At 42.6% G+C, this 27,931-nt stretch overlaps 1 protein-coding gene across 1 annotated transcript in view; it reads left to right on the plus strand.

Moving 5' to 3' along the window:
- Positions 1-27,931, plus strand: part of jeb (jelly belly) — a 36,128-nt gene continuing 8,197 nt past the window's right edge. Inside the window, exon 1 of the mRNA XM_017177662.3 lies at positions 1-3,135. Coding sequence (XP_017033151.1) covers positions 1,704-3,135 — 1,432 coding nt within the window. The 5' untranslated portion in view covers positions 1-1,703. The remainder of the gene's footprint in view (positions 3,136-27,931) is intronic.

The following is a 27,931-nucleotide window of genomic DNA, read 5'->3' on the forward strand; positions in this document are numbered from 1 at the left end:
AGCAGGCGAAAGCGGTAGAAAGGAGCCAGAGGAGCAGAGCGACAGAAAGAGAGAGCGAGAGCGAGCGAAACGAACAGCAGCCGAGAAGTGAAATTCGAGGCAGGGGGAGTGAGTGTGTGAGTGTCCTGTGTGTCCTGCCTGTGTATGTGTGTGTGTGCGAGTAGCATAAAGTGGAAATACGAAACGCCTTGAGGAGCGACTGCGACGCCGACCGCGGCAGAGGGACACGCGTCAGGCGGCCAAGCAAAAGGCAGACAAACAGGCGAATCCTGCTGAGACGATACGACGAGTCCTTGCTCGTCGGTTCAAACGTGCGGAACACACTTCTGGAGGCAGCCCGAAAAAGAGACACACACAAAAAAAGTAGGAAATCTATTCCACAAAAACACACCAACTCACACTTAACCCACAACAAAGGAAAGTTTTCACCACAAAACAAAGATAAACCGCAAAATAAATAGTTACAAGATACAAGTTAAAAAACAAAATTCGAAAACCCAGAAACGATATTTCGAAAACCCATATTCAAAATACAAAAAAAATATTCCTATACCCAAAAAACCCAGTGCAAGTGGAAAAAGTTATTCAACAAAAAAACCAAATGCTAAATCAGTTCCAGTTAATTGTTTTCCCCTCAATTGATGGCTAACACTGTGAATTTTAATTAATATACAACAACAAGTCATTTATATATATACGAGAAACCAAATCGAAAACAAAGTGCCGCAAAGCTGAGAGCGCTAAAACACACGAAATAAGTGCTAAAAGTTCCTTACAACAAAAAAAATAAAAAAAATAATAATAAAAGCGAAAACGGAAGAGCATACAACAAATATATTGTTACAACTACTAATAAAATATATACAAATTATACAACATCAATTTTCTTTGCATTTTAAAACGAAAACGTAAACGAAATAAAATAATTTAAAAAGCGAGCAGCTCAAAAACGTAACGAAAGAAAAACCCAAGTGCCGTGAAAAAACCAAAGCCTAAGCCTACGAGAAACTGAAGCCGGAAAATCCTAGGATATATAGTGGCTATAAATAGTGGAATCAAAATTAAAAGCCGACGGGAGACAGCAACTAGTTGTCAGGCCAGCAAGCAACTTGACTAGCGAAGGGTCGACGACAGAGGCCAACAAGGTTCAAGCTTCAGCTCCCAGCTACGACTCCAACTCCAACTTCAACTCCAACTCCAGGCCAGGCCAGGCTAGGCCCAGGGAAAGCCCGCCCCCAGCTACTCCCCGGGAGCAGAAGTAGACAATTGATTATTGATTTTGTCTAAGGGCAGCCCAAAGAACTTCACAGCTTAACGCAAAACAAACTTGGCAAAGGGGCCGCAAGCAGGGAAAAAAACACGTTGACGTCGTCGAAAGGGGGGCCGGAAAAACAAGAGTCGGAAAACTCCGGAGTTGGCCGTCAGTGTTGTGCAATGCCAGGCTTAGGCCGGCCCAGTGTTGGTCAGTGGCGTGGCGCCTGAAGACCCACAAGAGCGCTGTGTACTTCAGAGTAGCAACAACAACTATCCAGTCTCGAGAGGCGGGACAAGCCCTCACCAGCCACAGCAACCCACCACCCACCACCACCTACCGCCTACCAAACCATACCATACCATACCATACCCTCTACCCCCACTCGATCCCCTGAGCCGCCAAGATAAGCCGTCTAGTCGAGAAGCTGCGCCAGACCAACAAACGCAGGATGTTCAGCTCGCTGGCCCAGACGCTCCTCTGCGTCCTGCTCGTCCAGAGCGGCCTCTATGCCCTCCACCTGAGCGGCAATGGCAATGGTGGCAGCAGCGGCGACAAGTCTCTGGCCGAGGCGGCCAAGGGCCTCCAGTCGTCCTCACCCAGCCAGCCCATTGGACCCTCGCCGGGCTCTAGTGGTGCCTGGCAGACGGCGCCATCGCAGCAGCAGCAGCACCAGCAACATCCGGGCGGATCTCCGCCGGGCGGTGGATCCTTGCGTGGCCCTGCCCACCGATCCGCCGCTGCGGCCGCCTTCGATGCCACCACCGTGCGGCTGAACAAGGAGATCGCCGACATGGCCCAGCTGGAGCGTGAGCGACTGATGATACTGGCCCGCGAAAAGCAGACGGCGGAGGGTCAGGGCAATCATCGCGGTCATCCCTTCATCACTGGCCGCATCCAGATGCAGCCCAGCGAGGAGCTGGACGTGGGCGATTATCCGGCCCTGCTGCAGCAGGCTGCCCGCGGCTACATCTTTGGCAATGTCCAGAAGCAGCCGCCCAGTCCGCTCAATCTGGAGGAGGACTACGAGCAGCTAAGGGAGATGGAGCACAGGCCGGTGAAGTACTACGGCCGGGTGGTGCAGCCAGCGGAGCGGGAGGAGGAGCAGCAGCAGCCGGAGGGTCTCTACGAGCCGTTGCACTCCTTCGGCGACTTCGATGACTTCTCGGAGTTGGAACAGGAGCCGGATCCACCGCATCTGGGCGAGGATGAGCTGTTGCGCGAACTGGATGCGTATCAGTATCATGGCCTGGAGGAGGATCCCCTGCCCGAGAATCCCTATCGCACGCTGGAGCAGCTCGAGCTGGCTGCCCCCGACTCCCTGCAGCAGCTCTTCGAGCAGGAGCAGGAGCAGCGGGATGCTCCCATGAAGGTGATGCACGCGGGCAAGACCCACACTAATCCGGGAGGCTACAACATAAGGACCCAGCAGAAGTGGGCTAGAAAGAGGAATGGCCAGGGACTGGTCAGTCATAGTTCTGGGGCTGAGAAGCAGCTCCAGCGCCAGATCTTTGCCCAGCACTTCAAGCCGCAGCGCAGCAATGGTGGCAAGCTATCGCTCTCAGCCAACTCAGAGGCCACGGCCAGCAAGCACCTGAAGCCCTCAAGTCGCTCTGGCGCCAAGGATACCGAGAAGCCCAACAATGAGCTGGGAGGCAGTGCTTCCTCCTCTGGTGCCGTCGAGGGAAAACCAAAACAGGCACAGCCAGCGGAACAGCAGTCGCAGGACAAGAAGGATCCTAGCCACAAGAGATCCGGCGGCGGAACAGTGGGCTCGCCGGGTGGCGGCTACTCGGCGCAGCCACCCATGTCCCACAGCATAGCCAGCCAGCTGATGCTGCGCACCGCCCGCGGTCAACGGCAGTACGATGTGCCACAAATCGGTGAGTTACCTTTATTGGTTACCTTTACCTATATATAGTCATTATAGTCCAAGCCTAGCTAAGGGGTGGCCCTGGAAAAGAGGGCAATCGATCGAAGCAATCAAGCCTCGATGAACCTCTGAAAATAATAAGCAAACATTAATTTACAAATGCGTGTTGGCGGGTTAAGGAAAGCCAACATTTACCACCAAATAGTGGCGGTCAATATCTATCCAATATCTGTGCGTTTCATGACGCGTTAATATATATATAGTAGTTCGGCTCAAAACGAATCGAATCGAATTAAATCGACTCGAATCGAGTGGAGCGGAACCCCTTTTTGACCCCTTGGCCAGAGCTATTTTTGGGGTCGAAGCACCTCCACTGGTGAGGTCCCCAAGGACACGTTACAATCGCTCTATTTCCGTACCTATTTCTTGGGCTCACAGCAATTTATTACGACTTTTCCTGTTATTCTTGGCGGACTACTGCATATTTTATGATCCGCCGGCTGGTTGGCAATTTAATCCTTTTAGCTTTTTAGCTTGTGGGCGGCAGCTACTGGGCCACCGGCTCATCAATCATCAATCAGCCGGCGTTTAATAGATTGTCACTAAATCATTTGTCAACAATGGCCGCCAACATGGCAAAGTTTCTGCAGCTTTTTGTCGGCTATTTTCGGTAGTTTGGCCAACTTTTCAGTCTCTCTTATTTTTGGCCATTGCATTTAGCAAATTAGTCGCGCAAAGGCAGGACTTAAGGGGGGACATGAGGAGATTGGTTGAGAGGCTGGACTAGAAGTTCGTCCTTGGCTTTCGCCCATTCCGGGGCCCGTTGTTAATCACTTGGCTGGCTAAATTACTTTACAACAAGTTTTGATGGTCGCCATGAATACGGAATACGCTTAGAGAAAGTTGGAGCGGCCAGAGCCGAGGCAGGTTTGGTTCTGGCCTGGTCTCGACTGACAATCAATTTTAATTTTTAATTAACACTTTCAAGTTTAATGGCGACATTGTTATGGCCCTGAGCTAAATGCGATTTCATTGCTCTGTCCTGCCGAGCAACAACAGCAAACCGAGAATCCTTGGCTCGAAATTATCCTGAAAATTCAGCTTTCGGCTTTTAGCTTTCAGCCTGCTCTCTCTCTCTCTCTCTGGCCATTTGATATTCTGTTCAATTTGCTGCGGCCATTAGTTGCAGATATTTATAATTAATTTGAGTATTAAATTTGATATTTATGCTTTTGGGGGAAACTTGATATAAAGCGGATTTATTAAATTTATTGAGGCAGAATAACTTAATCAGTGAAGGGAGTTGCATACCATAAAAGGGGATATTGTATTACAGACTTTTATTTATTAATTTTGAATTTTGCTAGAATTTTGTTTCCTTTGGAATTTATTTATTTTCTCTCACTTAAATCAAAACAATTTTCTTAATCCTTTTACTTTTTCTTATTTATTTGTTTTTATTAATAGATTAAAATTATATTTGTTGATTTGTTGAGAAAACAACGCCAAGTTTTTCTTTCCAATTAAATTTGATTGGATTAGTTTATGCTACATACCTTCCGGGCTCTTCAGCTTTTCCCTTTTTCTTATTTTCCCTTATTGAATTTTCCTTCTTTTACCAAAAACTGACTTGAAAGATTTTCCTCAAAATTCAATATGAGGAAGACAATCAATGAATTTTCATGTTATGCGCATGTTTGCACAATTTTCCTCATTGTTATGGCTGTCAGTGCTTTTCCCCTCTCATTCTCTCTACCCTGATTTTTCCCACATTTTATTTTCCGTGTGTGTGTGTTTGTTTATTTCCGCATAACGTCATCAAGTGCCAGCTGTGAAAACGTCAACGCTTTGCCACCCGTCGTCGTCGTCGTCGTCGTCGTCTCGCTCCGCACTTCACACTTTCGCTGGTAGTTGGGAAAATTACAATTGCTCCTCTAAGTGTTTTTCCTGGAAAGCGATTATCGTGAGAGCCGCACACATGTGGTTAAGGGAAGGACAAGGAAACGGTAGCACCGCATAATGTGTGTGATCTAGGCGAAACAGGAATTAAAATGCTTAAATATATTGAAAATAATTTGAGAATATAAGATAGTTTAACATAATTTTTATATTCATTTTTTAAAGATTTTAAATACTTACATAAATAACTATTTCATTTGAAGTTAGCGGTTAGTACAACTCTCTGAAAAAACTCCAAAAGAATACCCAAAAATATATATAAAAAAAAAACTTAAAAGAGACATCACGCATTTTCCCGGGAAACCTGCGGCTGCTTTTACAACTTGACATCATTAAAACGCGTTCACAATTTACGATCCTCGACTGGTCCGGTTTCCAACTAATTTAGTAACAACACCCCGGGGGTCCAGGGGCAATCGGACAGGACGGCCTCCGTTTGACAAGTCCTTGCTCCCACGCCCATATCCTGTGTGTGTGTGTATGTATAGTCGCACTCCTTCGCTTACTCAAACTCACTCAAACTCATGTCATGACGGTTGATTTAATTTGTAATTTGAGGCCTGGCCGGTCCTCAAGTGGCCACTTGGCGGCAAAAAGATCATCGATTCGAGCAGGACCTTCCTCCCTCCCGTCAAATATTACGCAAATTAGTTGGAAATGGATATTGGAGATGCGTCTATCAGTCTGCCAGTCTGTCAGTGGTCTTCGTTCTTTCTTCACCCTCCCCCCCGCTTTTCCCATTTTCCGCGTCCTGTGCGTGGGCGGCCGCATTGCAGCGATGGAAAGTTTCACCACAGCGACAGGTTGTCTGCCGCAACTTGTGGGTTCCACAGCCTTCAGCTCCTGCTGCGTTGTCTCCCTTTCCCTCAATAATCTAGGAATGGATATGCAAATGGCCAGGCACTTGAAGAAGGAGCGACAGATCAGACAAATTTCTATACTAGGGGGCTTAAGGATTGAAAGATTGCGACTTAAAGGACTTGCTTGCTTTGTAGTTGCAGAGTTTTGGGAAAATCTTTATAAAAGTAAAGAGACTCTATGTCTGCAAAGGACTCTCTCCAAAAATGTCAGACTTTCTGCCACACTAATGACATTGCCCCTTGACCTACAAAAGATGCGTACAACAAAAGTTCTGGTATATATATAAATATATAGGTATATATATATTCTCACATCAATGCCAATGGCAGACTGACATTTTTGGCATTTTCTGGAGGCGCCTAAAATATTCTCGCCGTCACTTGGCCCTGCTTGCTCTTTCTCCTCCCTTGGGAAGTCCTGCAGCCAACACACCCTGACCCAGGGCTAATTAGGAGGCAAGGCCCAATTTGCATTGCTCGGCAACTCGCGGTCAAATGAACTGGAAGCAATGACGCCCCATGTCACGCCCACACACTGAATTTGTTAATGAGGTGGACACTGTTTTTCTGCCCGGCAAATTAGCCTTTTGACTTAATGCACACTGGCCAAAAATAAACAGAAAACGTGCTGGAAATGGCCAGGACAAGAATCAATAAACGGTGACATCATCATCATCTTGCTGCTAGCCAGCATCCCAGTTGGAGGGGTTTTTTTTTACAGCATATAGACAGGACCTACTCCTCCCTCCCCTCTTGCATATATAATTATGGCACACACACACACAACAGCAACAGCAGCAACAACAACAACAACTGAGGGAGGGAAAATATTTACATTAGCGTGGCCAGGATCTGGTAAAGGACGCGGCCATTGAGCAGGCCAATTGTCTGGGTGTTGGTGCGACGGCTCATTCAGCCAGTTTGACGACAGCAGAGCTCTGGCCAAAAGTTTTGCTTTCTTCTTGCGTCACAGTCTGAGAGATTGACATACTTATGCCCCATCCCCATCCCCAGACTATACTATACTATACCACCATATAAATCTGAACAAAGTGGCTAAAGGATTGGCGTGGCATGATGCTGAATAAACATGGCCTGCATAAATATCAACTATGGCCCAATAATGAACCACACACCAGGACCAAGATTTTTGGCCGAAAATCTATAATAAGACACTGGAGACCCGCATCGAGTATATATCCTATTTGGCCAGTCAGCTCTTAGTCATCCGTAATGAAGAGCGAAAAGGGGAAAGCGGGGAAAAGCGAGAGGAAAAGCCAGCAGAACTCTTCGGCAAATAAATGTGGCTGAGTAATCGTGTGTGTTTGTGTGTGTGCTAGAATTTTTTAGTCAATGAAGCGTCAAGGACTTTTTGCTTATGATATATTTACCCAGGGGAGGACTCCGAGAGAAAGAGAGAGAGAGAGCGTGCCAGCCAGAGAGCGAATCCTTAGCCACAAAAGATGATGCAATGCAATCAAGAGGCAGCCGTGGGTAGTTGGGCTTAGTAGGTATCCTTCTCCTGGCTGGTATCCTCTCATCTCGTGCCTAATGAGTGGTGAGCTGACGCGGAATTTATGAATGAATTCCGGAATATGTACTAGAGCAGGACAGGCACAGAACAGACAGAGAGACAGGCAGACAGACAGGCAGGCAGGCAGGCATCCTGGCAGGGGCAGACAGTGGGCGGCAGAAGGATATCGAAGGCAGTTCCTTAATTCATCAAGCTTGTCTCTCCCTGCTGAAAGGGGACATTGTTTCAGCTCAAAGTGAGCGTAAAATGAACCAAGTGCTGCCAGCTTCCCGTAATTAGCCTGCTTAGCATATGAATAATGGGTTATTTATTGGCTATACTTAGACGTCTTCATAGATCTGAGGGAAAAGGAGAATAGATAATGTGACAGGCAATAAATTTGGTTATTATACCCTTGCAGGGTATTATAATTTCAGTCAGAAGTTTGCAACGCAGTGAAGGAGACCTTTCCGACCCTATAAAGTATATATATTCTTGATCAGAATCAACAGCTGAGTCGATCTGGCCATGTCCGTCTGTCCGTCTGTCCGTCTGTCCGTCCGTCTGTCCGTCTGTCCGTCTGTCCGTCCGTCTGTCCGTTTCTACGCAAACTAGTCCCTCAGTTTTAAAGCTATCTGAATGAAACTTTGCATATAGTCTTCTATATACTCTCACTGCTATATATGTCGGAACGGGCCGGATCGGACGACTATATCATATAGCTGCCATACAAATGTTCGATACATTTTTGGAAAAAATATTATAACTTGGCTGTTTTTTAACATTTTTGCACCATTTTTGAGATATGGCCAATTTATATTATTTCAGAATTTCTATATAAATTTTATGAAAATCGGACGACTATATCATATAGCTGCCATAGGAACAATCAGGCAATTAACAGAAAAAAAATTATAACTTCGTTTTTTTTCAACGTATTTTTATCTTCTTTGAGATATAGCCATTTTTTATTATTTCAGAATTTCGTATTTAATTTTATGAAAATCGGGCGACTATATCTTATAGCTGCCATAGGAACAATAGGGCAATTAACAGAAAAAAATTTATAACTTCGTTGTTTTTCAACGTATTTTTATCTTCTTTGAGATATAGCCATTTTTTATTATTTCAGAATTTCGTATTTAATTTTATGAAAATCGGGCGACTATATCTTATAGCTGCCATAGGAACAATCGGGCAATTAACAGAAAAAAATTTATAACTTCGTTGTTTTTATACCCTTGCAGGGTATTATAATTTCAGTCAGAAGTTTGCAACGCAGTGAAGGAGACGTTTCCGACCCTATAAAGTATATATATTCTTGATCAGCATCAACAGCCGAGTCGATCTAGCCATGTCCGTCTGTCCGTCTGTCCATCTGTCCGTCTGTCCGTCTGTCCGTCTGTCTGTTTCTACGCAAACTAGTCCCTCAGTTTTAACGCTATCTGAATGAAACTTTGCATATAGTCTTCTATATGCTCTCACTGCTATATATGTCGGAACGGGCCGGATCGGACGACTATATCATATAGCTGCCATACAAATGTTCGATATATTTGTAGAAAAAAAATTATAACTTTGTTGTTTTTCAACATTTTTGCACCATTTTTTAGATATGGCCATTTTTTATTATTTCAGAATTTTGGTAAAAATATTATGAAAATCGGTCGACTATATGATATAGCTGCCATAGGAACGGTCGAGAAATAAATAGATAAAAAATTATAGTTTCGTTGTTTTTCAACGTATGTTTATCTACTCTGAGATATAAGCTTTTTTTATTATTCTAGAATTATGGTATAAATTTTATAAAAATCGGACAACTATATCATATAGCTGCCATATAAACCGATCGGTAGATGTAGAGAAAATGTAAAACTGGGAATGTAAAACTGTAACTTTCAAACTGTAAACATAATAAGTATAGGTAAAATGTAATGAAACTCTGTTTGGTGAGTGTTTTCAGAATTTAAATCTATAATATAAACATCGAAACCAATCTGCAAGGGTATACAAACTTCGGCGTGCCGAAGTTAGCTTCCTTTCTTGTTCAACGTATTTTTATCTTCTTGGAGATATAGCCATTTTTTATTATTTTAGAAATTCGTATTTAATTTTATGAAAATCGGGCGACTATATCTTATAGCTGCCATAGGAACGATCGGGGAACTGCAAGAAAAAATCTAATTTCGGTGTTTTTTATACCCTTGCAGGGTATTATAATTTCAGCCAGAAGTTTGCAACGCAGTGAAGGAGACTTTTCCGACCCTATAAAGTATATATATTCTTGATCAGCATCAACAGCCGAGTCGATCTAGCCATGTCCGTCTGTCCGTCTGTCCGTCTGTCCGTCTGTCCACCTGTCCGTTTCTACGCAAACTAGTCCCTCAGTTTTAAAGCTATCTGAATGAAACTTTGCACATAGTCTTCTATATACTCTCACTGCTATATATGTCGGAACGGGCCGGATCGGACGACTATATCATATAGCTGCCATACAAATGATCGATAAATTTTTAGAAAAAAAATTATAACTTGGATGTTTTTCAACATTTTTGCACCATTATTTAGATATGGCCATTCTATATTATTTCTAAATTTTGGTAAAAATTTCACGAAAATCGGACGACTATATCTTATAGCTGCCATAGGAACGATCGGGAAATTAATAGGAAAAAAAATATAACTTCGTTGTTTTTCAACGCATTTCATCTACTCTGAGATATAAGCTTATTTTATTATTTTAGAATTTTGTTATTAATTTCATAAAAATCGGACAACTATATCAAATAGCTGCCATAGAAACGATCGGTAGATGTAGAGAAAATGTAAGGCTGGGAATGTAAAACTGTAACTGTCAAACTGTAAACATAATAAGTATAGGTAAAATGTAATGAAATGATATCTGCAAGGGTATACAAACTTCGGCGTGCCGAAGTTAGCTTCCTTTCTTGTTTTCAGATGAATCAAGTAACTGGGTATATTTATTTCAATATATATTTTGGTTTATATATGTGTTTTAATAACTTAAAATAAATATCAAGGAATTATATCTTATTATTTACTTAAAACTGGTAAATCACACTGGTCCTATCACACTTTTCCCTCAATCTTTGTTCATTTCCAGTATTAATTCAGTAAAATATCATGAAAAATATCATTAATTCCATTGTTTGACTTAAAAAAAAATGGCATTAGTACATTAATTCTTTATATTATTTCCGCCACACCACGCAAATTGCATTTTAATTAAACCGTATTTATTTGTATATCGATCCGCCTCAATTAATTGATACTGTAAAACCTGAGAGTTCAAATTGCTGTGCCATCATCACGTCGCCAATGACGCATGATGACAGCCACGGGTGCTGGGCATGAAACCGAGAACCTGAAACTGAATTCCGCGTGGGCTTTGTACAAGTGGAAGTAGGAAGCGATAAATTGCTGACGGCAGTGGGCCTTCAAAGGAATGGAAATTGCGAGGAAGCTGAATATTTCATTCCAAATATTTATCCCAAATATAAACTGTAGCTGTGGAATAACTAATGAGGCAAACTGATAGAAGTTTTGTTTTTTCTTTGACTTTAACTTTTGTGATTTAAAGCTTTCTTTGTCCTGGTTAATAGTGTTAGTGAATCGGATTTCTTTCCGTAAAAAAACCCCAAAAGAGTTGAGTTCAAGTGTGACCTCCGAGGACTCTGGACTACGCAGATACGCAGTCAGCCGTGTCCTTGAACCAGTCGATGGGCAAGTGGTTAGGGTCGTGGCGAGGCGAAGCCAAAAACAATTGCGAGGATAGAAATCTAGCTGGCAGTCTGGCAGCGCACATATACAGGAATGACATATGCTGCCAGTTTTGGATGGGCCGTAGAATGGGGCCGAAGGATGTTCCATGTGCGTCACAGGTCATGGAAATCAAACGCAATAAAAAACCACACACACACACACAGACATAGTCCAAGCAGTGAAAACTGGAGCAGTGAGTGTGAGTGCTAGTGTGGGTTTTGGGTGTGTGTGTGTGAGGAGGCACTGTAGCCAAGTGCATAGTCATGCTAATGCAAATTATGGCTTATTTAAGGCGACAGCATCAGAGCCTAGTTTAAGGCGACGGCTGCATCACTTCAGCCTGTCGCATGCATGGCAGAACTAAAAACTGAAATTAAAAATAAAAAAAAATTTATATATATAGAGAAAAAAGAGTGGCAAGCACTGAAAAAGTAGCAAAGAAAGCCGAGGGCTCTTGGCCATGTCCGGGGATTGGGGTTAGAGGGTGGCAGGGGTGCCCGGGGAACCCGGGTGTGCTGCCTACTTAAAGGCTTCCGGGCCGGCAACTCGCAGCAGCCGTGCATAATGAGGCTCTGGCACTCACACAGCTGCATGCATAATTTAGCAGAAGAGCAGGAGGAGCGGGAGCGGGAGGCAGGAGCAGCAGGATGAGCTGGAAGGCTTCCTGGGACTAATGCTGGTGTACCCATAGTAGCTGAAGCAACCCAAGAAACACCGAAGAAAGCCAGGTAAAGCCTGGGCAAGCCTTTCTTCCCGAACTTCCCTTAGGCTGACCTTTTCCCCAAGTCGCATCGATCTAGCTCTTCCTCGAAATTCCTGCATAATCATTGTCTTGGCCTTGTTATAAGCGAAATGGCTTGGGTTTTGGGTTCCAAATTATGCAATATTTATGCCGCTTTCTCCCTTTTGTTTATTTTAATTTACAAGCAATTTATCTAAAAGACACAAAAAAAGAAAAGAAATTATTTCTGCGCTTAGCCAGCGCCCAGCAGACACTTTTCAATCAATCATTTGCCATCATTTTCGCAGCAAATATGTATTGTTTTTCTTGCTAGAAAGGCACTGGAAGAAAAATTATAAAAAATTCTGGGCTTAAAGAAGAAAATAAACCAAAGAAAATCTTTAGGAGTTTAAACTACATTTAAGAAAAATTATATTAAGGCATGAATATATCCTCTTGACAAAATATCCTTCCCTTGAATTCCTTTACTTCCTTTCCTTCAGTGCACAAAATTTCAGTATCCCAAAAAATTGGCCAAAAGGCAAAACAAACACAGTTGTCGAAAAACTCAGGCCTGTAACACTGCAAAAGGCCAGGTGAGAAGTGAAAGTGGAGCTGTGTAAAATGGGAAATGCCAGGCCAAGCAACACTTGTTGCCCACCGCAGACCTAAGGCAAACATTGGGCCACACCTGTCAAAGCAGAGAATGTACCTGGAGAGATAGAGGCAGCAGGAAAACTGGAGAGGAAAAACTGAAGGCTCTGCATTCCGTGCGTGCCAATATGGAGGGGGATTTCGCCTCTTGAACAACTGAAATTGACCTTTGGCCGGTGGACAAATAAATGCTGCAAAAATCGAATACGATTCGAACGATTCTCTAACGAACTCAACTCCTCTCGACTTTTCTTCAGCTTGGATAAATCCAGCCTTGGAACCTTAATCCAGACCGCAATGTCTAGAACCTGCTCCTCATTTCCCTTGCGGTCTGCGGCTTACACAGCTGGCGAATAAACGTCAAGCTATGTCACCAGGAGGATTTCAGAACCATACCCAGACCCAGGCCCAAGCTAAGAGCGAACAGCGGGCTTTAGTTGAAATTGACAGCTGGTTTGCAATTAAATAAGATTTATATTCCGGCCAAGAAGGCATCTTGCTCTGGGATATTGGAAGTTTCTGCATTAATATGCCAGTAGGTGACTCCACCAAATGACCTCCGGCTGTCAATTCGGGTCGTGTGCGTAGACCAAATATAGCCACGAACTTTGCTAATGGATGCACACCATGTCAAATTGAATTTATTTCCAGGCCCCCAAAGATTTCTCATGTTTAATTTATTGTCTGTTTTTGTCGCTTTACTTACCTTTACACACATAGATGTATAGTAACTCAGGTGAGTTGACAAAAGACTTGCTGGAGAAATCATTGAAAAGGAAGGCTTTGTGTCTGTCTTGGGTCTTTTAAAACGGAGACTGCTCCTCGCTGAACAAATACTTGGGGCTTTGACATGTACTATATCCCAGCAACAGTCTCTTGTCTCAGTCCCAGTCTCCTTGGCCCAGGTTTTTGCCTTGTTTTGTGGCTGTATTTATATCGCCATAGCGCCCAGAGCCATGCACCATTATCTATATATGGCAACAAAATAAGCAAAAGAAGAAGGTCGTCGAGGCCTGCACAGAGGGAAAATGTTTTGTAAAGGGTACTATATGATAATTTAGAATATTATATGAAATATTTATTATCATTAGTAATCTTTGAATACAATTCAAGTTTATACTTTTCTAAACGGGTTTAAATGGGGTTCTTTTCCTGCCTTTTCTTTTCTTTTAATTTCATTTAATATTTTTAAAGTATTTATTCCCAAAAACCCTCTAATTTCTTCCCGTGTAACCCCAGTAATGAGGTCACTAAAGTGCTGCTACGCACTTTCCTTGATATACTCTTCTGTCAGACCTAGACTTGTTACATAATTCAATTTGCACGACACTAGCTAAATAATTTATTCTGGGTCTGCAAGTCGGCAAGTGACGTGGCCAATTCGATAACGATTTTCCGAAACGAATTTGGGCATTGGAGTTGGGTCCTGGAAAATCACCAGGACAAACGGACCCACGGACAGACGCCCACTCATTCAGGCATTGTTTTCCAATCAAAAACTAAACAAAACGCAAACACAAGACCCAAACACTTGAGCCACTGCGTAAGCCATAAACAAACACGGCAGAATGACAATGTGAATGGGTTTTGGCCAGTGTTAGAATGGTTGGAAGGAAGGGTAGAAGGGGAAAGTGGAAGTGGGGTACAGAAGCGGGACTTGGCCTGGCTGTGACAGTGGCCACAATGCGAGAGCTGCCAGAAAAACAAAAGCCAGCCGGGGATATAAGCGACATGGAACGGAGCAGAGGGGAACCGTTGTCCATGAATGGACATCGCTCAAGGGGCTGCAAGAAGGGGAGGATGGGTTCCTACCAGGTCCAAGGGTCGGTCTGTGAATGGTGCCCAGGCGTGGGACATTTAAATCCTGCCAGGGTTGACTCAACCTTTCACGGAATTGAAATCTCTGAGACTTAGAAGTGATTTCTCGCAACAGAAATTAAATAGATTTTCTTAATTTCTAAAGCTTAATTTCAATTTTATAGACATCTTAATTAAACTTCTAATTGAGTTATGGTGTTAATCATATTTATTTAATTTGCAAAAAGTTAATTATTGCCTTGGCCATCTGTCATTCGATCTGCCACATTTTAATTGCTCTATTAACTCATTTCTGTTATTGATTTATACATTTTCAGGTTATTGATGGCTTTATTTAGTCTCTGTTTCAGTTATTTGTTTGTTTTTTTAATGAGACGTAAATCATTTTAATTGATACAATCAATATTTCTTTAACTTTATGTATTTATTTTGTTATTTCTTTGATGTTTTCTGTGTGTTTATTTGACTTTATTTATTTATTTTGTCGTGTCTTTGAAGTACTTGTTTTGTACTTTAATATAATTAACTTATTAATTTATTTATTCTCAATATCCAAGTCACCATTTCGATCACAGTTCCCATCACTGGCCGCCTGGCTTTGGCCTATTTCAGGCGGTTAGCATCTTGTTTACCCATTTGCAACGCTTGACAGTTTTCTAAAATATGCCAAGGCAGGCGGCAGGCGGCATGCGGCTGTCTAAATCCAGCTAAGGTCAGAGTTCAAATTGAGTTTGGCCAGGAAATTAAATGGGGGCGGCCGGTGGGGGGATGTCAGGCTCTAGGCTCTGGGCTCTAGGCTTTCAGGCAGGAAGGCAGCAAGGCTCCAAGGATGCCAAGGCAGGCTAATGAAAAGCCCTGCTGCTCCTGCGTTTAACGGACACTTGGCCGTGCGTTGCTGGGGTTGCTGTCTCCTGCGACTGCCTTCTTGTTGCCAGGACATCCCTCGTCGTTTAGGCCACCCTTTTCGCAAAAAAGGAAAGGAAGCCCCTGCACTTGTCTGCTGCACTTGCCACCCTCTCCGCCTGGCTATTAATATTGCCAAAGGTGCGCACTCTTTGGTACTTAAGTGGCTGCCGTCTGGGAACTGTCACCGGGGTCGACTGCTCTTCCCAAGCAAATGCTCCCTCTTTTCCTCCCCCGCCCGCACTTGGCATTGTGTCTTTTGACAGTCGACGTCTTGGCCCAGCCAACCCCTAACCCGCTCGGCCTCACCTTTGTTCCAGGAGTGGATGCGACCTGGGCAAGTGCTGGGGGATGTCGCGCGGAAATTAAGTAACTAAGTAGAGCCAAGGATTCCGTTTTTTTTTTGGGGGGGATTGGAGCATAATCAAAACTTTTCATTACGTCCAGCTAGAGGAGGGAGAGAGCATATTTCACAATAAAAACTCTCGGTCCATCGTAAATATAAATAAAGGCATTAAGCGTGGGGCAGAAAAAATGACGACAGGTACGCGCAGCTTAGAGGTGGAAAAAAAAGGAAAAGTTTTATTGTCATAGCGCCCAAACAAGGCATAAACTTGCCTTAAAAGTTTAAGCGGCCTTCGTCGGCTTCCAGAACCTCCAACTCCCTGGAATATTTTCACCTCCCTCCTGCCAGGCTTTACCTGCCGCAGCGTACATTTCAGTGCCTATTTTTAGCCACTCGTGGAGAGATGTGGCGCAGAAACTTTATACTTCAGGTCCGAAGCCAGGGAAAAAAATGTGCGGAAAATTACAGTGCAACTTTTGGACCAGCCAGCGAGAAGCTACAGCAATTTTAATGAAACTTTTCTGGGCTACAAGTACACAGGGAGAAATTGAAAAGGAAAGAAAAACCCAAAGTACAAAGTTTGAGGAAACTTTAACTTGCTGGAATCTAGAAGGATCCTCTCAAATTTAAGCTCTTTATATCTTTTATTATATTCTATTTATATTCAGTATACACTCTTTCTCTTAGTGTAAGACCCCTGCTCATCGTTCACCTGGTTGTCAGCCGGCCAAGGCGTTGTCTTGGCGCTAATGAAAAGTCAGAAGCTAAGCGAACTACGTGCCCAGCAGCGGGAATCTCTCCCCAAAAAAATAATATTAATAATGTTGCACGAGAGAAGATAGCCTGGGAAAATAGGGAACCAAAAATAAAAGTGGGTAGAATGTGGCACAACTTTTCGTGGAAAGTACGATATCTGTTTGGCTTTTCCCTTTCCCCCAGCAGCACTAAAAATGTCAAAAGTTATAAATAATTTTCCATATAGAAAAGTGATATGTTCAAAACATGTTGTCAGTGGACCGCAGAGTCCGAGCCAGGATGCAGCAGGAACACCCCTCCTTTCTATCCTTTCGAGATTCCTGTCCCAGTTTGCAATTTGCGAAAAATTGCCAAAGCAAAAAACTTCAAAGTAAACAAACAAACACATCACCAGAGCTGCCAGCCAGCCAGCCAGCCAGCCAAAAGGAGGAAGCAAGGAGCAGGATCTGGCAGGAGCTGGGAGTGCCGGAATCCGGGATCCGGTTTCCACGAGTTATGTTGATTTGCACATGTTTATGTCCAGTTAGACGCACCTGCCGGGGGGTACGGGGCTTGTTTTGCCGCATGAGTTTTTGGCACAAGGAACGCAAAGGAAAGACAGGACCAGAAGAGCCACATGAAATTTTTATGGCCAGCAATGGCAGGAAAACAATTGCGAAAAGTAGTTTTACCCAAAATGCCCGGGACACGTACCAAACAGGAATATGCTTACCCCGGGAAATTAGAGCAAAGTGCCGGCTAAGTCCGGAAATAAACGCCAAAGTGTATTTAGACTTTTGTATAAATAACTTGAGACTCTCCTCCACCCCCCCGCCCCCGACTCTCCACTCTCGGCCAGGCAATTTAAATTATTGAGCGGCATTGATTGCCGCCGAGTCCTGGCAGCAAGACGACGGGCAGCTGACGCAAATGCCGCGGGGAGTTGCCCTCCCTCCCCCTCGGCCAGGATAATCATCATTAAAGCAACCGCAGGCCCAAAATTATAACCATTACGTTTATAAATAAAATGCGGCGACGGATCGGGCCGGGCCCCAACATCGACACAGAGAAAGCGAGAGAGAGAGGAAAAAAAAAGCCCGAGGGGGCGTGGCCGGCACTTGCTAGCACACTCGCCTGTAATTACTTTGATTTGCACCAAGGCAACTTTGGTTTTTGTTCGGAAAATTGCACGATCTCCGGGTGCTGAATTTAATTTGCAGCTGCTTTTCAAAGAATAGACAATTTTTCTTTTGGGTAATTTCCATGGCGACGCCTCAGTGAGTTTTCCTAGGAGGATTCCTGCTGACGTCACAGACAGACGGCCTTGAGAGGCGGCTTGTCAATTAACAATTGCCTGGGTGTGAAATTATGGGTTAAACAAGGATTCCAGGGCTAAGCCAGAGCTACCCAAAATTCCATTTTCACAGACGATTGCATTCCCAGCAATTAGTAAATGGTTGTCTGTAGTTCCCCCAGGAAAAAGCAGAGCAAGAGAAAATAGAGGGAAAAGCCATGTTCTGGTGCTCAATTCGTTTTTCCTTTGCGATTATCTTATCAGCAGCGATTAGACACGCTTGCTCCGTGATTGCGGACTATTAGGTTTTAAGCGGCTTTCATTGCACCTTCGTTTTATACGTGGCTTCGCCTCGGTTTAATTAGATATTAATTGGTTAAGCCACAGCCATTGTTCAACAGGTGCCGCAAAGCCGAAGAAAATTGAAAAACCTTTCCATACAAACCCACCCAAAAAAAAATATACACAGAACAGAAACAAGAAAATGCCAGCAAAGCTCACCCATTTATTCAAGGTGTCAAGCCAGGCGGAAATGACGACGAGGACAAACCAGGCGGAAGGAGGTGGCGAGGTGGCCTTTTATCCTTCTCATTGTTGCGGTGCGGCAGTTCAAGCCTTCGCGGATGTCAACCGCAACAGAAGGTGCTGTTGCTGATTTGAACAGTGCGTTTCATAAAGAAAATAACTGATATTTACAAAGGAAAACTGAGTCGAAGGTTTCTGTAAGCTAAAAACTTCAGAGCTAACGGAGAGCTATAAATTAATTATGTATAAATTTAATTTAATTTATTTACTATTTATTTTTGGGCTTATAGTAACGTCGCCTACCTTTTTCGTGTACTTTACGCCACCGCGAAATGAATGCCACATGACGTAGACAGAAAAAAAGGCCGAAAATGGGCCCCAGCTTTGTTTCTTCCACATTTCCGTCGCGCATTTTGCCGTGACTTAATTGGTATGCCACCCCCTCCCTTCTCCCATTCACTATAGTATATATATTTATATATATATATGTTTGTATATGCATAATACAAATCCGCGCGCGTTTGACGCTTTTCGACTTTTCTGTGTGCGCTGAGCCTTTTGCCTTTTTTTTAGGGTCCTTCCTTGGCGCTGGCTGCGCTTTTATTTAAAATATTTTTTGTCGTGTTGCTTTGTCGCATTTTAATCTGCACAGAGCACGCGATTACCTTTCCCTTTAAGGCCCTAAATGTATGTGAGAATTCCGGCAGCAGTCAGGCGATGGTGGGTGTGTGTGTGTGAGGGCACTGGGGGAAAATTTAGAGTGTGTTTGAGTTGTTAAAAATGATTAAAAAATGTGTTTTTAAGCACAGAAATAAGGGAATTTACAGAGAATTTGAAAGCCTAAAGTATGCCAAGTTTTATTTCTCTTGCTTCTGAGATCATAGCATACTTTTGGGTGTTTTTACTCTCCTCTTTTCATTTCTTGATTAATTGGGAATTGGATTCTTAACCCACCATTCCTTTCTCTCAGTGTAGTTGTCTGCGTATAGGTGGCATTGTCGATGCTTAACCGCGATTTACATACAAATCGCTGCCTTTTGCTGCCTCTTTTTGTCGGTCGCCGTCGACACATACAAAAATAACGCGACTCTGTTTTATTTTTAACACACCGCCAATTATAAACAATATAAATTTGTATAGGTGTGTGTGCGTGTGGTTAAAGTAACTGTGTGTGTGTGTGCATGTTTGTAACTAAGTTTAGTCATTGTTGAAATTAAAATAAAAGGCTGGCGCTGCAACAAAGGCAAGTTAATTTGGCTGCATTCATTCTAGCCGAGTTTCGCGGAAATTTTTTGTCCTGTTTTATGCAAACACTTGACCATGCAATTTAAATGCAAATTCGAGAGCCGCACAAAAATGGCATTTCTTGCCTTTTAGTTTAGGCCAAAAAATATGCATAGAATGTGGGCTATAAATAGCATGGGGGGGGGGGCACCCGATAACAGCCTTTCTCTTTCGCTTGTATTGAGATTGATGATGAGCGATGTATTTGGCTGAAATTGAATTTGATTTCCCATCTGACAAGTTAAGTGGCAGAAAGCTCGCATTTCAATTACGCCCCAAACTCGAGAGCAGCCCCCATAATTAAGCCCATAAAAGCAGGGCACTTTTATTGCGGTTCGAATTTCCATCCAAGATTTGAGGTCCTTGCGAAAATAAGTGGGATTCTGTCTGCCCCCCCTCTCTTTCTCTCTGGGCAGCAAATTTCTATAAAGTGTAACAATGCAAAAGTGCCAGGGGCCAATGTCATTTTGGCCTAAAATATCAGTTGGTTTAGGCCAGAACAGAGAGAGAGAGAGTGCTCCCAACCAAGTTGAAGGTGCGTCCAGGGGTCAAGCTTTTGCGCCTCGTCCTTGCCTGGGTCGGGTCTCCGCCTCCCCCATCTCACACGCCTGGCTACGTGAACCAAAACAAAAAATGTATATAAAAGGTAAACACATAAAAATTTGTTGCTGCGGCCCAAAAAAACAAAAAAAAGGGAAACAACATTGCGGTTAACGAGCTGAGAGAAAGGGCGCTGCGCTATGGTTTCAAAAGATCTGCGACCACTGTGCCAAAGGCGACTCAAGGGGTCAGGTGGGCGAGGTCACAGCGGAAAAACAGACAGTAAAAGTCACCCGCCGCGAGCCAGAGCAGGATAGTGAGAGTCTCGGCGAAAGAGAGAGAGAGAGAGGGTCTCAAACACTCGCTTTTGTTGTCATTTGCAGCATGAAAGTATGCTGTATTAAAATTGTAGTGTGCCAATTGTGTGCCTGTGTGTGTGTTTGTTGGCCTCCTCTTTTACACACACAAATATATAAATATAATATACATGTATAAGTAGCACGTAGCTGTGTGTGTGTGTGCCAGTGTGCTTTGTAATTGGCGTTTTAGGCCTTTGACGTCAAACCCAAATAATAACCGTTCGCACTTTTGTTTGCTCTCTTGCCTTAACACTTTTGTGGCCGATGGGACAGCTTTTGTGTGGTTTTATATATATTTTTTTGTTGTATTTTTTGCACTGCGCCACTAAAAACAAAGCACACACAAAAACACTGACCTTTGACGGGGCAATTAAAGTAATTACAATTACAATTTACAATCGACTCGTCATGAATTAAGGCACTCTCTCTGGGCTCACATCATTAATTTATAACCAGATATACTGACTGGGGTCGTTCATTTAAAATGTATCTAGGCGAATAAAGGCACTTTGTAATAATTACAGAACCTGTTTACCCCCCCTCGGTGATGACTCAAATATTCCCTTTATGAATCGAAAAATGTCCAATCATGCTATATTTAGTTGCAAAAACTTTTAATGGCCTTCATTATTCTTCTCGGTCTCGGGATACGCCTTTAACACTTTTTAATTGCCAATTAAGAAGTTTTTTCCCTTCTGCAGCTTTCGTTTTTGTTTTTTTTTTTCGATTTTGGCCTGGCTTACTTGGGTTGGATTTTTTTTTCGCTGGGCAATCGATCGACTTTTCGCGACATGAAGCCAATTTGATGCGTGAAAGGAAAAGCCAAAGGCAGCATAAAAAAGTAACCAGCACGCGTTAACAAATTCATTTAATTTGGCCAAAACGGGCCAAGCAGAGAGAGAGAGAGGGAGTAAGTAAGAATGAGAGAGAGGGAGACAGGCGCCAACAAAAATATGAGTTTTTATTACTCTTGACGAAATGCGAAAGGAAGTGAGCCCAAGGAACCAGCAAAAGGAACGTAACGAATGTGAGCCGACACACACACACATACACACAAAATGAGAGGTGTAAACCAGTGTTGGCCAAGAAAAAAACATTAAAAATATATATTAAAAAAAACAAAAATAAAATAAATATGCTAAGGTGCTTTAAAAACACTAGGACTTTTAAAACCTTTTAGAATATGTCTTAAAGTATGAAATAAAATATTTTAGACTTACAATTTGTTGTTTCTTATGATGTATAAATTTGTAGCATACTTTTAGACTCATTATATAGGATTTTTAAAACTCCTTAACGATTTCTGGAACACCCTATAATAATTATTTAATTTTGTGTAAAGTATTTGTTTCCTAATTCTTGATTTAATATTTAAAAATATGGAATTATAAATAGGCTTTAAGAAAAATTATAAACAGGACACCTTTTTTAGGAGAAGGTATTTATTTGAAGGATACTTTTAAAATTAAACTTCTTTTAACTTTTTATAACATTTTTCTGAGAACTTAATATTAAAAAAAAGAAATATCCCAAAAAAAGGCACAAAACTCTCCCTCTAAAAAAATAAGTACAAATGCCCAGCACTGGCACACACCCACAGGCCCGCACGGATACACACCAATACACGCACAGCACTCTCTCTCACACACACATAAAGTGTCTAAAAATAGAAATGCGCCTCCCGGCACTCCCTAAAAAGTGGCAACACAGTGGCAACAGAGACAGCAAAACGAAGACAAGACAAGATTACAAATGTGTAAGCAGCAATTCCCAGAAGTTTTTCCCCACTTTTCCCTACCTCCCCCCCTCTCTTTCTGCTGGCTGCCTTTCTTTCTTTCCATTTCTCTTTGGCCGGAGAACAGACGTCGCATATTAAACTGTTGATGGTTTGTTGCTTCGTTTATTTGTTGCTATATTTGGCCATTTGCTTTTGCCTTTGCCATTGTTATTCTTTTCTTATGTTCTCCGACAGACGAGCCTCAGCCGTGCCCTTAAAGCCATCTCTCTTTGAGAGTGTGTGTGTGTGATGGGAGTTAATTAAAATATATAAAGCAAACTTTAATGATACAACCGTTGAAAGGGCATTTGGCACGCTTTTAGGCAGATTAGGCCAATCTTAATTCCATCTGCCAGTTGTAAGTTTTGATTCGGATTTGGACAGAAAAATAAACTTTCCTATGATCTGCCAAGCAGACGTTTGTCTTTTGTTAATTTGCTTGGGAAAAAGTTGTGTGGATATGACAGTTAAATATCAGCAGATATTGGTAATAAATTTAGGGGATAAAACTGCTAATTTAATGCTTGAAATATTTAAGAAATAGGAATTTGAAGATTTTTAAACTTTTTTAAAATATTTTAATTATTTTATATATTATAATTTACACTGTAGTTTCCTTAGGACATTGTTTCATTAATACTTTTATATAAATTTTGTAAGAAAAATTAGTTTTCCAACAACTGAAACCCCAACCCACACTGCGTATACTTAACGTCTTTTCTCCCTGAGCCCTTAGCTGCCTTAGTTGACAATGTTTAAGCTTAATTTTATAAATGAAATAAACATAATCAATTTTTATATATTTTCGGAAATATTTTTCATAATAAACGGCAACTGAAATCCAAACCTACACTGCGTATACGTAATGTTACCAATCCCCTCCAGCTACAGCCTGCCTTAGTTGACAATGATTAAGCTTAATTTCTGTAGAATCTGTTGCCATCATCAGCAATATGTATGCCACATAAAATAACGAATCCCAGAAGTGCTGACTTGCCTCAAAAATAGAAAAAGTTACAACATAAATTGGGCCATAAACTATGCGAAATTCTGAGAGCCAGCAGCCCCAGGCTCAGAGCCTAAGTTATGGGAAATTTTAAATGTTCTGGTACAATATGCAAAGTGTAGGGAACACCAGAGTAAGGGCAAAGTATAGGGAGAAGGGAGAGCAGACCAAAGCCTGGCAAGGATATAACATTTGCATATAAACTAGAAATGATGGCCAGTCGTGGGCAATGGAGTGCCTAAGTGTTTATATGGCCGCCAAGGCTTCATTAACTATAGTTACGAGCTGAGAAACTCTGCAGCAAGGATCCCTAGCAAAATTTATCACAATTATTAAAGCGGCGAGTGCCTGATAATTAGATACTTGGCGTAACCTTTTGATATACGATACAGGACGATACGATACCAGTGAGAGAGAGAGCGAGAGTGGGAATTGTTTTCGGGACGAGTGCGTCCTAAAAGGTTTCCCATGTCGCGTGGCTTTCGAGTGGGCGGACCACTCGCTGCGGTAGAAGCCCTCTGATTTATCAGCTATGACTATGAAGTGACGCCGAAATGCCATTCTTCCGACACACACACACACACACACATGCAGGGGCGGAACCGGCAATTAGCTTGCAGGCACACACAGCGCGTAGTCAAAGCACATTTTCAGTGGGTACATGGAAACGGGCTTATTAAATTACAATAAATGCGATCCGAAGGCGCACTCTGCCATTCGCCACCTGGCGGCTGTTTACGTTGCTGCTACTGTATTTTGTACGCCCCTCAAAGAAAAACAAGGCGGTGTATATATAAAAAAAGAAAATATATATATATAAAAGGAAGAAAACAAAAGCTGAGGAGTAGAAAGTAAAGTAAATCTAACCTGCGGGCATTTATTGTACGTGGGTGAGAGAGCGCTTCGGGTGGAGCGACAAGAAAATATGTTAAATTAATGGAGGCGAGATGCTGGCTGCCAGAGTCCTGGCGAAAGCCAAAAGGAAACGCGATCCCCATCAGGACAACACATACACACACACACACAAACAGAAGTCCTAAAATAATAGACACAGCGGAAGATTTTCGGCTGGCAAATACATTTGAGCAACAAATTTAATCAAAACCTTATTACGTTCAAAAGGAAAAAGGGAAAAAGGCGAACAAATTATGACAGGAGCGATGAGTTACCTCAATTTGGCTGTCCAGTTGTCCGTGCTGAAACTTGACAAACACAGTGTATTCATTTTTGATGAAGGACAATGACAGGCCCATAGACCATCCAGGAGAAGTTCTGGGCTAGAGGGAGACCCCGAGCTGAAGCTGAAAAGAAAAATGTGTCAGAGGCGCTTTCCTGGGCATCATTTGGGTCCAAAAAGTGAAATTTGCAACGGGACAAATTGTCGGGAAGGAAGGAATTCATCAGGAGCAGGGAGTTAAGAGGCTTGACTTGGCCCACGAACAAGCAAATAGGAAGAGAGAGAGAGCGAAGAAAGGCCCATAAATTGGGTAGTTGTCATTTATAAATTTGATCAGCCTTTTGTTTTATGCATTGTCCTTTTGCTATTTACGGCTGAAATATATGCACGGGGGCGTATCCAGTAAGCAGGCGAGTTTAATGTCCCAGGATCTGCCGCCCACAATATTCTTACGAATTCCCTGCTCCTACGCCCTGCTCCTGTTTATGTGCGCCACATAAAACTATCAATTTATTGCTGCAAAATCGTTGCGCGCTGTTTCCTTTGGCTGGCGCTTCCTGCATACACACACCCACTCAGTTTCAGGACACTCATTCACTCACACACTGGCTTACTCCAACTGCATTTGTGTGCAGTTTGCTCTCTTTTCGTGGGTTTTGTTATTATTGTTGGCAGCCTCTTAGGCGCCACACTGACGAGACAACAGGCGTTTGCAGGTCTCCATTCTCCTTCCAGTTTTCCTTCTCTCTCTATGTGTGTGTGTGTGTGGGAGCAAAAGGTTTTCTCACTACGCGAACTTTGTTACAAATTTCTGCGACTTATTTTTCGCCACGAACTCGCGCGATGCTCCCTGCATTACGTATACGCCACGTATACGTCTCTCTGTCTGTCGCGCGACAAAAATAGCATCAGTTGGCACTTTTTGGCTGAGTTCGCAGAGCTCAGAGCTCAAACTCCAACCACATCCATATATATTTATACATAGATATAGCTAGAGCTAGAGCTGCTCCTCCTTGGCTTGGCAACAGCCAAATCCTTTTTATGCTTTTGATTTTTTGACACCCGACGTGTTGTTGTTGTTGTTGTTTGTGTTGCTTTTCCCTTGTGCTGTTCATGTGGCTTGTTAGCCATCATTGTTGTTGTCTTGGTATGTCAACATGCGTTGATTCTTTTAAGCCAAAAACTTTCGGTACAGTCGCCTCCAACTCTGCACTTCTCCGTTCGGTGTTTGCCTCTCGTCCCATTTGGATTTGCATAGCAAGTTGCACTCGAACGTCATAAGAAGTTTCACAATTTCCATTCCGTATTGCAAGTGGATTTTGTTGACATGTGATTATATCTACTTGCGATATTGTTTTGCAGTCAGTAAAAGCTGTATGGCAAGTGCATGGACATTTGGAGAAGGAATAGAAGTTTGTAAGGAGCTTCTAGAAGATAATCTGGGTTTATTTTGCATTAAATTAATTGTTTGGAATTAGGAATTGGCTTAAAAATATTAGTTTCTTTATTCTTAGGAGGTTTTCAAGCAAGAGAGAAACCATTTCTTAAAATTAAATATTAAATTCATAGAAAGTCACTTGATAACGTAAGCTTTTTTCACTCTTAAGCCACTTTTAGAGCTATTTTAAATCCCCTGAGAATTCCCTGCCTTCAAATGAATACCCTTTTTCAACTATAAACCTCTTTTGCCATACATTTAACTTAAGAACTGGTACACAAAAATCAAATCAAAGTTGTTCCAGCACGAATATTTAAGGCGACACAGTTATGAAAGTTTGAATAATATACATTTCCCCATAGTTTGAATAAGAGAAACTAGACCAGCTTAATTTGGCCCCGTCCATCAGAAAGTATGCCATTCACCCCCAGAGCTCTAGGTGGCGTCGCTTATTTCGATTTATTGCAACAACGATAAGCAGGGCCAAAGGAGAAAGAGGCGGAGGAGGAGGAACTAAAGCCAGAAGCAGAACCAGATCCAGAACCACACCCACACAACCCCCAGTTTAGTTGCAATTCGAGAAAGCAGAAGAGCAAAACTAGCAAACAAGCGAAAAAATCAATTTAAAGTTCAATAGCCTCAGTAGCTAGCTAACTGACTGACTGACTGAGTGGGTGGGTGGCAACTTGCGACTTGCAACTTGGCTGAGTTGGCCCGAAAAAAGAGCATGCCAGCTAAGGGGACCGAAAATTCGTACAACTTTACAACAATTTGCAAGTTATTTGTGTGTGAAATTAAGTTCAAAGTACAAAATGTGGGTTGCTGAAGAAAACAACAAGGATAACAGAAACACAACAGTACAAGAATTCACTGGCTCTCCTTCTTGGTAATAAAACTAATGGGCGACAACGCTGCGTATGCGTAATGTATGCAAAAATCAGCATAAAGCTGCGCACTTCGTTGTCGCTTCCTACGGCTCCTCTCTCCTCTGGAATAAAATCGTGCCCAAGTATCCATTGATGCAATTATGCGGCGGCGACCGGCCAAGTTGATAAATGGCAATCCTGAGAAGCGCCTGTGGCGGCAGCATTTACCAAACCATCATCATCACCATAACCATCGCCATTGTGGCCTCCATCGATGAAGTAGCAGCAAGTCCCCGACCTGGTCGCCCGCTCTTCACAATGCAAATGGCTCTTCTACACGCCACGCAGTCGGCGTCAACGGTAGACAGTGTGCCTAACGAAGCGAATCATCAATTGATTCCACTCTGACAGCCGAACAACATTGCTCTGGAATGGCATTCCCGCAGAGCAGGAAAAGGGAGCCAGAGCCAGAGCCAGAGCCAGAGCCAGAGCCAGAGCCAGTCGAGTGTCGGGTTTCTGTCATTGCGATGCACATTTATGCTTTGTCAGGTGATTTAACAGCTGCATCATCAGCCCCGGCAACTTGACAGTTGGGAATGGCATCTGCCGACAGGTGCTGAAGGGCGCCGGGCTCTTATGCTAGGTTTCTTTTCTTTCTTTTTTTTTTGGGTAGACAAAACGAGTTAATGAATCGCATGCACTTGGCACGATGACAGTTACTAGGGAGAATGGGAGATTTGGAAGCATGTGTTTTGTATATAAAATTAATTTAAAGTGAGCGGGACACGTTTCTTAATAGAAAACTACAAAAAATGACATGATAAATTATCATTTAGGTAAAGGTAGTTTTAAAATTAATAATTCAGCCAGATATTTTAGTGGTGACCAAAATAAATATAAAATAAATTGAGGATAAAAGTGAAGGTTCCTTAACCATAATTAGGCTATTTTTCGTTCCACAAACTATTTATTCGATTTTCTTAACCAAAATTACGATTTTTCATCAATTTAAGCTTGTATAAAATTCAACAATTATTCCTAAAAACCATTTTCATTAGACCAATCAACTTAGTAAACAAAATTCACTTGAAAAATCATAATTTTTTCAATGTAAGCTAGAAGCACCTGCTAATTGAATACTACCTGCATGTTATGGCAATGAAAACTGAACTAAAAACGCGGAATTATTAAGTGGCAAACAGAGTCGCGTGGCAAAAACCAGAACAGAGCAGCACAAAACCGAAC

This window comes from Drosophila kikkawai, chromosome 2R (genome assembly GCF_030179895.1).
Source record: "Drosophila kikkawai strain 14028-0561.14 chromosome 2R, DkikHiC1v2, whole genome shotgun sequence".
Taxonomy (NCBI): Eukaryota; Metazoa; Arthropoda; class Insecta; order Diptera; family Drosophilidae; genus Drosophila; species Drosophila kikkawai.